General features: G+C 38.8%; 1 protein-coding gene across 20 annotated transcripts in view; it reads right to left on the reverse strand.

Annotated features, from left to right (window-relative positions):
* Positions 1-13,327, reverse strand: part of Ncor1 (nuclear receptor corepressor 1) — a 172,699-nt gene that overhangs the window by 16,199 nt on the left and 143,173 nt on the right. For 18 of the 20 annotated variants that reach the window (XM_042672047.1, XM_042671893.1, XM_042671888.1 and 15 more), the window contains 8 exons: positions 10,002-10,211; positions 9,156-9,305; positions 8,271-8,405; positions 7,300-7,465; positions 6,609-7,102; positions 3,231-3,359; positions 2,679-2,836; positions 2,354-2,580 (listed from right to left, as the gene is read on the reverse strand). In XM_042672047.1, the coding sequence (XP_042527981.1) occupies positions 2,354-2,580; positions 2,679-2,836; positions 3,231-3,359; positions 6,609-7,102; positions 7,300-7,465; positions 8,271-8,405; positions 9,156-9,305; positions 10,002-10,211 (1,669 nt within the window). The remainder of the gene's footprint in view (positions 1-2,353; positions 2,581-2,678; positions 2,837-3,230; positions 3,360-6,608; positions 7,103-7,299; positions 7,466-8,270; positions 8,406-9,155; positions 9,306-10,001; positions 10,212-13,327) is intronic. The other 2 variants (XM_042672019.1, XM_042672027.1) reach the window with 1 other exon arrangement.

Here is a 13,327-nt window from a genome sequence, read left to right on the forward strand (position 1 = left end):
TTGAAAACTTAATGCAATAAAGTACTTTCTAAAATGACCTTTCACTCTTCCTTCTTTGAGGAATTGGCAGGCAGGCCGAAGAATCAGTTCTACTACAAATTTCTCTATACAATGTTCTGAGCCATTGAATTGTCTGGTCTAGTTACCCATCTCCTGAATATCTTCTAGGAATTCACCAGAATCTTTCCTCTGTTATCACATTCTTGTACTCAGGATAATTGTGCATTCCCTATGTATTATTTAACTATAACTTCACGTGTTTACATTTAACTTACCATTTTGAACCCAAACCCTGATTTGACACAATGAAAACCTCAATAAAGGACATGAGAGTGGACATTAACAAAAAGCTTGAAAACATGAAAGGCTCCATCTCCCTATTATAAAGCACAGTGGAAAGCATAGACAACAAAACAAATGATGTTGAAAATACGGTATCAAGAGTTGAAGATAAAGCAGAGGAACCAAAATTCAAAGGCATAGAAAACAAAAACACTCAGAACATACCAACCAAAGGGACATCTAAAACCTTGCTTCATTTGTTTTAAAGAATGCATACAGAGCAGGGTGCCAGAGGCTCATGCCAGTAATCCTAGCTACTCAGAAAGCTGAGATCCACGGATCACAGTTCAAAGCCAGCCCAGGCAGGAAACTCCCTTGAGACTCTTAGCTCCAATAAACCACTAAAAAACCGATAGTGGTGCTGTGGCTCAAGCAGTAGAGTGCTCACCTTGAGATGAAGAGCTGAGGGACAGCGCCCAGGCCCAGAGTTCAAGCGTCATGACCAACAACAACAACAAAATCCATACAGAACACTAAGAAAATATGTTTTATACGTGGAAGCTAGATCTAAAATACAACTATGTATAAAGACATATACAGGGCTTAATGCTTTTACACAAACTGACTGAGAAGGGTATACTTAGGGGAGGAATCCAAATGCATAACTCCTTTGAACAACCAAGAAGCAGAAACATTTTTTTTTGGGGGGGAGGGTGAAGGAGGACATATAAATGGAGTGAGGGAGGGAGGGTAAACAAGTGTAGTCATTATATTCAACATTATGAACTATTTAACTTGAGGGAGGGAGAGGTGGAGAAGGGGAAGAAGGAAAGGATGATATTGACTAACAAGCATTGTACTCATGATTATAAGAATTGGAACCGCATTGTACAACTACTTTATAATAATAAAAGCATGGAAACAAAATAAGTTCTTGCCAGGCATTGGTGGCTCATGCCTGTAATTTGGCCACTCAGGAGGTTGAGGATTGAGGTTCAAACCCAGCCCAGGCAAAAAAGTCTATGAGACTCTTATCTCCAATTAATCATCAGAAAACCAGAAGTAACACTGTGTGTCAAAGTGGTAGAGTGCTAGCCTTCAGCAAAAGAACTCTAGGACAGTGCCTAGGCTCCAAGTTTAAGCCCCACAACTGACCAAAAAAAAGTTCTTATAACAGTCTGACTTACAACATTTTCTATATATCTAATTAGCTTAATTTTCCTTTATTTAATGTTTCCTTGCTAAAACATCTATTTCTGTTGATCCAATAGAAACCATTGAGTATGGGGGCTGGAGGTATGGTTTAAGTGGAATTGTGCTTACCCAGCAAGCATAAGGCCCTACTAGAGGAAAAGGGAGAGGGAAAAAGGGTGGGTGGGGTGGGAAGGTAAGATAAACATTGTGAGATGGAACCTAGGCCTCACACGTGTTAGACAAGAGTGGTACCATTGAGCTGTATCTCTAATCCTTTTAAGGTTCTCACTTAATATTGACTAGGCTGGCCCTCAAAACTCATCTTCCTAACTCAGCCTCTGGAGAGCTAGGATTATGGGAGTACAATCCATTAAAAGAGACGATTTTGAAGGAGCACTCAAACATCCCTCAACTACACCACACTACTACTTCATAACAAATAAAACAATACAACCAGCTTTTAACTACAGACTAAAAAGATACACTATCAGCTGGGTACAGGTGGCTTGTGCCACAACGGAGGCTGAGATCTAAGGATCATGGTTAAAAGCCAGCCTGGGCAAGCAAGTCCATGAAACTTACTCCAATTAACCACCAAAAAACCAGAAGTAAAGATGTGGCTCACTAGCAAAACCAGAAGTTCAGGGGACAGCACCCAGGCACTGAATTCAAGCCCTATTACATACATACACATATACACACTACCAAATGCCTAGACATTCCAAGAATAACGAGGTTGGGGGAAAACAATTTACACTTTTCATGGAAAAAGGCAAGGAAACTTTTCAGTGTAAGAAATTATTTCCCTATCTTACAGAAAAATACAAATTGATTTACAATTGTGACATTTATATATGCTTCATAATAAAGAGTATACCTTCCCCGGGCTTTGTCCACAAGGTTTTCTGGAGAGACTCTGGAACCTGGTCTTGGATGGAGAACAGACTGAGACTGAGACTGGGACTCTGGGCTGTATCGACTTGACTTAGTCCTCACAGGTGTTGATGCCAGAGCAGTTGGTGAATTTTGGAATGTAGAAGTGGTAGGCTGCTGTGTAGACTGTGAGGAAACTTGATTTCTAGCAAAGTCTTGTGTGATAATTTGCTGTGAGCAAAAAAAGAAGGGAGTGGTTAAATTCATTTAAGTACTTGCAAAAAATGATTAAGAAGAAAAACCAATAACCAGAATACTAAAAAGCTTACACAGATGTGATCGGCAAGCGTGATCAGTCGATGGGTCCTGGGCACTTGCCCGATCCCTTCTGCCTGGGAGGACGGGGGCGGTGGCTGCTGTGGAGACGGCGACTCCTGCTGAGGCCGATAATGATGAAGTGGTCCTTCATACTGTCTTGTGGGGTCACCTAATGGAGAACAAGTGGAAATCTTACTCTAAGGCTATCCCTGTCTTGGACTCAGTATCGAAGATTAAACATAATTCAGAAGAACACAAGAAAATGATGTAATATGAATCTCTGAATTTTGAAACCAAAATATTTATTCACCAGTAGAAGTCTGAGGATTAATAAAATTTGTATAAAGTGGACAAAGTTATTTATCATTACAAGCAAAAGAGTAATCAATCAAGAACTTAAAAGTTGCTTTTAGATAGTGCAGTTTTAAATGTTCTGAAGCAGATCACCTTGAAACAAACAAGTTATTTTTTAACATGGTCTATACAGATAATTAAAACAAATGACAAAATTTGACAAAATGACAAATTTGAAAACACTTAAGCAGTGACTAATAAAGACATACTTTCTGGTTGGTTTGCCTTAACAATCTCTGGCTGATAGGCCTGCAGTTTTTCCTGGGGTGGTGCAGGGGAGCTGGCAGGACTTATCACCTCAATAGCATCACTAGGTGCTTCATACCTATGAGAAGATACTTTAAGAAAAGAACTTTATTTTAAGATGAATCCATGACAAGTTCAAATTCTTCAAATCTAATTCATATTCATATTCTTTTCAAAATTTTTCTCAGAAATATCCAATGGCATTCCAGGATAAAGATAAAACTTAGTGAGCCAACAGACAAAAGTGCCTCTGTGCTCCTAATCTCAGTAGGGCATAGGATTTTTTGATATTTTACGGGCTCTAACATCTTTTTAAGGGCCAGAATAAAAAATGAGGTAAGAAAGAATACCAAGATGTTCAACACTCTCCTAGAAAAGAGGAAGAAAATACTCATCGGGGAGATTAAGAATTAACTGAGGGAGATCTCAACAGTTAACTGATTTGACTAATTCCAATTCTATGGGACAATCTTTCTTAGGAAAATTTTGAGGCTATAAAGTTCTATCAGTATCATGATACTTCTAAAAGCTGTATCTTACAAAATATATAATGTAATATTATGTATTACAATAATGTATATTATTCCACATAAGTGTTTTAGCACTATGTTACATTGTGAATATAAGCAGAAATGGTAGACAAAGTATAAATGGAGGCTATTAATCAATTCCAGAGGACGCCCACACAGAGCAAAGGCCCTTTTAAAATGAAGCTTATAAGGATGCTGAGGAGCTATGCAGAAGGAACCGAGGCAGATTTTCACAGACCTGCCATGATCTCAGAGCTGAGAATTAAGGAGAGATAGATGTAATCTCTCACTTAAAAATGTTCTGATACTAGACTATGCATCTACAGGCTGCAACATAGCCTGAGGAAAGGGTATGTCACTCTGGCTGGGGGTGAAATGAAGTGTACCACCCTGCTGTCATCTACTCCTCTGTTACACAACTGGTCATAAAAATTACAAGTACCTCGGTTCAGGAAAAGAAAAACCTAATAAATGGAATTGAAGTTGTCATTGAAAAGTAAAATATATCAGACACTGTATTGTATTATACCAATGTGCAATTTTTCTATTTACTGTTACTCATCATTGCTAGTGAACTAACATTTTGAATGTGCTCACAACTAACAATATTCTTCTATCAATAAAAAGTATGATCTGGCCAGTGCTGGTGGTTCATACCTGTAATCCTAGCTATACAGGAGGCTAAGATCTAAGGATCTCAGTTCAAAACCTGGGAAAGAAAGTCCATGAGACTCTTATCTCCAATTAACTATCAAAAAAGTCAGAAATGAAACTGTGGATCAAGAGCACTAGCCTTGACCACAAAAGCTCAAGTATAGTGTCCAGGCCTGAGATCAAGACCCAGGACTATCTCCCCCCCCGCCCCCCGTCTCCCCCAAAAAAGGTCTGATCTTGAACTGTTTTCCAGTTACTCTTGAATACAAAGTGATGACAGTGCATCTCCAAGATGATGGAGGTTCTGGAGTCTGGAGGTTCTGATAATACTACTACATAACTGTCAGTATCTTGGGGAGTTATGCAGGCCATTGTCCAGTTACCAAAATGGGAGTATTAAAACCTGCACTCAGAAACGTGGACACCGAGGGAAAAACTGGGCTTTCTATTGTCAGACATGATGAAAAACAAAAACAACAACAAAAAAACCCCAAAAAACAGCAAGATTCTGATTGAAAAGAAACATTTAATCTTGTAGCTAGGCAGCCTGGGTGCTGTCCCATTATATAAACTTATATACCAAGATGCTCTTCATATCTTTATCGCTCCTATGTTATAGTACTCGAATATGGCTCAAGTGGTAGAGAGCAAGCACAAGGCCCTGAATTCGAACCCTAGATTTATACTACCAAACTAACCAAACACTTCAGCAATGTAGAAGATCTGTACCCAGTAAGTTATAATTAGACAAGTGGATATTTGGAGAACTGCATGTAGCCAAGTGCTGAGGTCTAAGGGTAGCACTTTGAAGCCAGTCTGGGCAGAAAATTCAGTGGACTCTTATCTTCACTACCAGCAAAACAACACTCTGAATTTGAGAACAAGTCCCAGTACTGGCAGAAACAACCCAAACAACAGAAAAAACTCTACACATTGCATTCTGACAAACAAGTAATCTTTTTTCTTCCTTTCTCATCAACAATGCCACTCAGTTTCTTCAATGGAGATAACAATAACCTTGTGATTAAATTATTTCAAATATTAGCAACTACTTATTTAAATGTCTCCTTGTTTTTTCTAGAAATCCTTTTAGAATTTAGGCAATATAAAGAAGAAATTTTTTTGAGAAACTTTTCTCAGTAAAATTTTAGTGCAGATTTGTGAGTATGTACTTGCTAGATAGACATCATGGTAATCAGATTAAAGCAAAATTGAATTTTCAAGAAACATGCAAAATATCATTATACTATTTTAAGAGTCTTATTTTTTGGGGGGGGAGGGAGGGAGAGGGACATTCCTGGGGCTTGAACTCAGGGCCTGGGCACTGTACCTGACCTTTTGCTCAAGGCTACATACAGTTCTACCATTTGAGCCACAGCACTACTTCTGGCTTTTTCTGTTTATGTGGTTCTGAAGAACTGAATACAGGACTTCATACATGCTAGGCAAGCACTCTTACCATTAAGCTACATTTCCAGCCCACGAGCCTCATTTTAAGTACCAGTATATTAGGGAAAAGACAGAAGCCTTGAAGAATTAGCCTAAGTAAACCATGTTCTAGCAAACAATTTCTGAGAAATTACACATTAGTAGCAAGGAGCCTCTCAACACACCTACTACTTTCAGAGGTGTACACACGTTAAGAAGCTCTGCCCTCTTATCTGTTCACGTTCCAATTACAAGTTCTATAAAAGATACAGTTTTCTTCTGATAGGCTTATTTTTAGGAAATAGGGTTTTTTTTCTTGGTGCAGGTCCTGAGGCTTGAACTCACAACCTGGGTGCTGTCCCTGAGCCATTTTGCTCAAAACCAGTGCTCTACAACTTTGAACACACAGCTCTACTTCTGATTTTCTGGTGGTTAATTGCAGATAAGAGTCTCAACAAACTTTCCTGATGATTTTGAACTATGATTCTCAGCTCTCAGCCTCCTGAGTAGCTAGGATTACAGGTGTATACAGCCAGCACCCAGATGGAAACAGGGATTTTTAAATCAGAAAAGTAGAAGATACATTTTCACACTACCCATAAAAGCTTTTCTCTTACATTTATTGTCAAGCATTAGGATTTTCTATACCATATAATTACGCTTTACCTAAAGAATAAAGTAATTCTTTACTCAGATACCACATTGTGAAACTCAGATTGAGATACATACAGCTACTAGAAGAGTCTGAACTTTGAGAGCCACGTTCCCTTGCATCCTTGTCCGAGGCAATTTGCCGGGTGATGATCACGTCTATGAAGTTAGCTGCAGTAATGGTAGTCTTCCCTCGGGTCCTTAGCTCTTCCTCATATCTGGATTTTGGAGGAGGCCCTTTATCTTTCCCAGCCTCAGAGTACACTACTGAGGCGTGAGGCTGGGGCTTGCCACTTGGAAAGGCTGAAGCAGTGTACAGACACTGAACAGATCTCTTCTCCACCTCCAGGGTTTTCTGCTCTAGCTGCTGCTGTTCACTAACTGCTGCTGACCTGCTTCTCAAATTTTCTTCTAACCTGGCAGCTTCATGCTTACTCTCTTTTGTTTTGGAAACATCCATCTGGGGTGCAGAAGCTGCAGCATCCACAAGAGCAGCCAGGGCATCCGCAGCAGTGTTGTAACGGGAAGCTGGCAGGCCTTGACTTATTGAAGGGCCTCCAGCAGGCAGTGGCCTGTAAAATAAAACCAAATCACAGTTCTGTGAAGGAGAGAACATTTTCTGAGGGAAGCAGGGAAGTGTGGTAGGGAGGTGGAAGGAAAAATTGCAATAAAATAAAATGGCCTTAACATCTAAGTTATACTTAATACCATTACACTAAGTTTTAGAGATGGTTATTTGTTCTGGTCAGAATACACATGAGAAACTGACATGATCCGTAGCTGAGCAGTTGGATCCAAAGGAGTGATTACACTGGTTCCATTGGTTCCCTGGAAAACGCTGGGTCTTTGCTGTAACACAGTCTCCTGAGTTCTTACTGAAGGGGAGGGGGAGCGGACATATCCATGACTGCCAGGCCGGCCTGGCTGTTCTGTGCCTGCAAGGGCAAAAAAACAAAAAGGAAGAAAGATAAAGCATAAGAATAAGCTAGAGAGAAAAGGTAGTCATATCTGTGAGTTATCAGTTTTCTAGGATTCTTAAATACAAAAGAAAAATGAGACAAGAACTTAAATAGCCTAATTTCTGGCCTTTCTAAACTCAAAAAACCCCACTAGCAATTTGAAACAACTATCGTTTATTTAATCACTTCCACTCTTGCAATGAGCTTTAACAGAGAGTGCAGAGCATCAGTCACAGCACCAACAGTGGAGTACTAATACAAATTATTGTCCTTCAGATGTTTCCTCAAAGTCTGGTGTGTATCATGATTCCCAGATTCAAAGTGTATACTTTTCGAGCATCAGAATGAAAACAGATTGTGACAATAGTAAGGTTTACTTGACTTCTTCACTGTCCTTCACAGATAACTGCTTCTGTCAGCAAACTTTCTCTTGTGAAATAAGACATGTGCTACAAGACCGGAAACATTTTTGTTCACTTTAATCCTCCCATAACTCTTCTTTGCTTTCTCTTGTTCTATGCCCTCACTCTAACTTTCTACCTTGTTCTTTGCCCTCGTAAGAGCAGGCAGTTTTTAGCATGCATTTATTCTTTGAGGGCCAAAGGTCCCTTTGTCAGAGAAAATTATCCCAACTTCTACAGAACTTTCATCTTATTTTCATCTGAAACCTACAATTACTTTGAGAAATAGAATGGGTGTCTGCTCCCACTGCATTAAGCACAAAGTCTCACCCAAGTTTCCAAGACCTGTCAACAGGAGGAAGTAGACCCTTCTCACTTACTTGGCCGCAGGTAAAGGTCAGAAGAAGTTGCAATCCGTTCCCGCTCCCTTTCTCGTTCCTTCTCCCTTTCCCTTTCTCTTTCTCGCTCTCGCTCCCTCTCAACACTTGCAGCTGCTGCAAGGTGTGTTGGGTGTCCTGTAAAACACATGAGTCAATGACAAAAATTTCTGAAAAATCTGGCTGAATTTTTTTTGGTGCTGGTCCTAGAGCTAGACCTCAGGGCCTGGGCACTGTCCCTGAGTTTTTATGTAGACAACAGTTCCCTTTCTAGTTGTTTTGGTTGTTAATGGAAGATTGAATCTCATGGACTTTCCTGCCTGGACTAGCTTTGAACTGATCTCAACATTTTGAATAGCTAAGATTACAGATGTGAGCCACTGGCACCCAGCATGCATTTTTCTTTTTGGGGAGTGGGGGGAGGGAGGGAGTTGGTCATGGAGCTTGAACTCTAGGCCTGGGCATTATCCCTCAGCTCTTCATCTCAAGGCGAGCCCTCTACCACTTGAGCCACAGCACCACTTCTAGGTTTCTGAGTGTTTTATTGAGATAAGAATCTCATGGACTTTCCTGCCTGGGCTGGCTTTGAACCATAATCCTCAGATCTCAGTCTCCTGAGTAGCTAGGATTACAGGCATAAGTCACCGGCGCTCAGCTTGATTTTTTTTTTTTTAATCAAAATTTGGGATACAGGAAGTTTTGCTGAAGAGTCTTAGATAAAAACTGAGGCAACATAAGCTTTCAGGGTTTAAAGTACCTAGTAACAAATGACACCTAGGAACTCTTGATAAGATTATTGAAAAAGTCTGCATAAAATGTCTTAGAAGGCTGTGCCTCAAATAGAGCACATTGGTCTTGTTAGAGGGGAGAGGGACTGTAGCATCTTACCTGGAGACATTGAAGCAGAGTTGTATGGCCGGGGTGGGAAAGTAATCTGTGTACCAGGAATATAAGTAATTCTGTCCATGGGAGGAGTGCTTGTTCCCCCTGGATGAGGCACTAAAATTGTTGGAGGCATATTGGTCAGGTCAATGATTCCTATCCAAAAGACAAATACATTTTGTGTTTAGCATTACTGTAAAGTTTCAGAACTATACGTAGTTTTTGGATTTTTGTCTATCTCAAGAATCCAAAATAATTTATACACAATATAAAATGAAAATGCTTAAACTCATTACTTATTACTTTTTTTTTTTTTTTGTCAGCTTGAACTCTGGGTCTGAGCACTGTCCCTGAGCACTTCAACTCAAGGCTAGCACTCTACCACTTGATCCACAGCACCACTTCTGGTTTTTCTGGTGGTTTATTGGAGCTAAGAGTTTCATGGCTTTTCCTGCCCAGGCTGTCTTTGAACTGCAATCCTCAGATCTCAGCTTGGTGAGTAGCTAGGATTACAGGCATGAGCCACTGGTGCCTGATCATCATTACTTTTTAAAACCTTTAAAAAGAGAAAGATTATTAAATTCTGAATTCGCTATCACTAACCTTAAGGTATGGAGAGATTAACTGAAGAGAGGAACTTGGTGAAAAATGTCTTTCAAAGACTTTGCATGAGGACTTGGCTTACTTAATGTTCACCAAAAATCTTAATATTTTACTTTGTTTGCTTTCAAGAGCTAAAGCCTCCAGAGAAGGATGCAAATCTTTGTTATATTTCCAGCATTCACTGAACAAATATTTATTACAAGGTAAATGTAATGAATTTTTTAAAATCTAAACTGTAAAGACACATACCTCTTGTTGGTGGGTATGGGAGACCCAGGGGCTGTTCTCGTGGGGAAAGTCCTCTGGCTACATCAGGGCGCAAGTTCACTTGCATCTGTTGTGAGGTAATGTAATCATTTAGGATTGTCTGTCTTGTGTTCTCCATAGCATAAAGCTGGTACTGACTTGGGTAACCTGGAGTTGGTGAAAGCTGTCTCTGAAATAGGTAAGCAGCAGCAGCTGAGTGAAAGAAGAGAAAACCATTGAGTTTTGACCTGGATAAAGTATATTCACTAAACATCACCTATAATGAGAGGAAAAATATCTGTTAACACAGTGTATACTTGACTCCAGAGAATACGGTAGACTCATTTTAGGCCGTGGTACATTAGTAACATATTTTTATGTTTGCTTTGCAGCACTATGGTTTGAACTCAGGATCCTGTGCTTTTTAGATTGGTACTCTACCATTTGAGCCAACCTCTAAGCCCTGATTTTTTTTTCTGGTTATTTGTGAGACATGGTGTTTTGAACTTTTTGCCAGAGCAGATCTTGAACCACAATCCTCCTGTCCTAAGACTCTAAAACAGCTTGGACTTCAGGTAGAAGCTACCAGCACCCAGCAATGAATTTTAATTCATTATAATATATATTGTATATAATTGTATATATAACTTATATGTGTATTATATATAAGTAATATAGTATATATAATAATTCATATAATTTTAATTTATTATGACTTATATAATGAGAAAGAAGAATAGTAGCTGAAAATTTCACAAGTAGTTTCACTTTTAAACTCTGGCATGAAACTTGATTAGGCTTTCACTGGGAGTATCCAGTGAAAATATGTTTGAAAATAAAATTATTGTTTAGTACTCATTACCAATATAATCAAATGGAAATATCTGTGGAAACACTTCGTGAAATAGCAGTTTTACTTTCTTAATGATAAAAATCATTATTCTACAAGTATTTTTTAGTTTATAAGCACATCTTTGAATCAGTCAGATGATAAGGGTTTTGGCAATACTGAGTCATACAATACCTGACATACCTACTCAATTCTATCACTGTAGCACAGAAACAGCGACAATAAATTATAATAAATGGGTATGGTTGAACTCTGAACTTAGGCAAACGCTCTACCACTGAACCTTGATCGTTACCCTCTATTACTTCTTAGTGTGTTTTTTAGATGTGGCCTTGAATTTTTGCCTAGGGCCAGCCTTGAGCATAGATTCCCTTACCTCTGCCTCCTGAGTAGCAAAGATTATAAATACATACCATCATACCTAGTTGTTGGTTTTTTTTTTTTTCTGAACTAAGGTCTCATTAACTTTTGGCCAGGCTGGCCTCAAACTATAATCCTTCTATCTCTTGTCTCACAAGTGGCTTAGGCTCTAGGCATATAACAGTATACCTGGATCTAATAAAAATTTTCTTCACAGAAATTAGAAAGAAGATTTGGGTTATAAGCAATTCTCTTGGTTGCATGATGGTACAGACACATGACAGTAAAAAGTGGAGGATAATAAATAGCTCTATTTTCAATACATACAGCTCAGGCATACATATGACAAATAAAACTGTACAAACTACAGGACTATGAGAGACAATAGAAATTATATACAATTTTGTCTGAGAAATTGAACTATTTTATATGTGTATTTCCCTACTAAAAAGCAAACAACAACAACAAAAAAAACCACTGATATATTTTCTGGTACATGTTTATTCAGATCTCCAAGCCAGGTTAAGTCTGTCAGCTGACTGTCCACCTCAGACTTGGGAGAGTCTCCAGTACACTGCTCTTTCCCCTGATGATAGGGTTTTTTCTGAATAACCCCACTGTATTTGAAAGTATCAGAAGCTGAGAATGCATTTAATGCACCCATGCTACTGAATCCTAGCTTGCAACATGGCACAATTATGTGCTGTTTGCTCTCAGGATAATATAAGCTGTGGCTCACTGCTGTCACCTAGCAACAAGGAAGAAGACACATGTTAGTAGCCCTGGCAAAGACCCAACTTCACAACCTGTAATATAGTTTCTACTGAACACCTACCACTTTCATTGTTAAAGCTGAAAACCTGTACACCATTGCTAAAGTTGATAAATTGTATGTGGAACAAACCAACTTAATTGGTTTGTAACTGTTAAAACTAGGTTTGGGATCCAGTGACAAATGATCTGATAGTACTGGTAGAAGTTTCAAGTGTATTGTTTTCTACAAATTCTGTGTTCATAAGATATGTAAATAACTCTTAGGATCCTTAGCTTTTAAAGTATTTTAATGAAAAATATTTCTCTAACAACCAAGGTAGTACAACTTCAACTTAAGCATAATTTCAACTTAAAGCCTGTAGCACATTAATTTAGGCCAGAAAAGAATCTGAGTGCACACACCTATATGAGGCTAAGCTGGTAGCAGCAAAGAAGAACAAGAACCAGGTCCTGGGAGGACAGGAGAAGCCATTCATGCCAAGGATTCTGAGAGCTTAACAGAGGCTATGTTCCCACTTATAATGTGACAGCTCCTCTCCCCTTACTCCATAAAATAGGGCTCATCACACTGATCACTTATTAGACATCAGTAGGTGCATAATTTTGCACCTGCCAGAAGTCAGTGTCAGTGATATATACACACAAGTTTCTTTTAGCTGTGCTTGTTACTGGATTATATGGCTCACACCAGTATTCCTAGCTACTTGGGAAGCTGAGAACTGAGGATGATAGTTCAAAGCCAGTCCAGGCAGGAAAGTCTATGAGACTCTTATTACCAATAAACTACTAAGAAAAAAAAAGCCACAAAGTACAAGTGGTAGAATGGTAGCCTTGAGCACAAAGAGTCATGAACAGCACCCAAGCCCTGAGTTCAAGCTCCAGGACTGGCCAAATACATAAACAAATAAAACAATATTGGAAATAGTGAAAATGAAAGTGAATCAATTGTGGAAAACACTAGGGAAAAAAATGCCCCAAAATCCTTTCTGGGTTAGTTATAATTATCTTGAAATTTTAATTTCACTTAAAAATAACAAAAAGAAAAGAACTAAGTCTGAAAATGTTAGCTTCTTTTGTGTTAGGAAGACAATGGTGAAGTTTAACCACCAAACAGTCTAAAAATGGCTATAGCCTTCAACCAGAAGAAAGTCTATATTGTAAATTTACATACAGTATTTAATGTGTTTCTGTCATTTTAAAGAAAATCTTCATATTAACTCATTTTTTTAATCATCTTCACCAACTGTCACCTATATAGCTTTTTAGATGCTTATTTTTTTAGTTCTTTAAAAGGTGAAAGCTTAAAAAAAAGGTTATAGCTTTGCTGCTTCATTTGGGTGGCAGC

Source organism: Dipodomys spectabilis, unplaced genomic scaffold (assembly GCF_019054845.1).
Source record: "Dipodomys spectabilis isolate Male_0828 unplaced genomic scaffold, ASM1905484v1 ptg000018l, whole genome shotgun sequence".
Lineage (NCBI taxonomy): Eukaryota > Metazoa > Chordata > Mammalia > Rodentia > Heteromyidae > Dipodomys > Dipodomys spectabilis.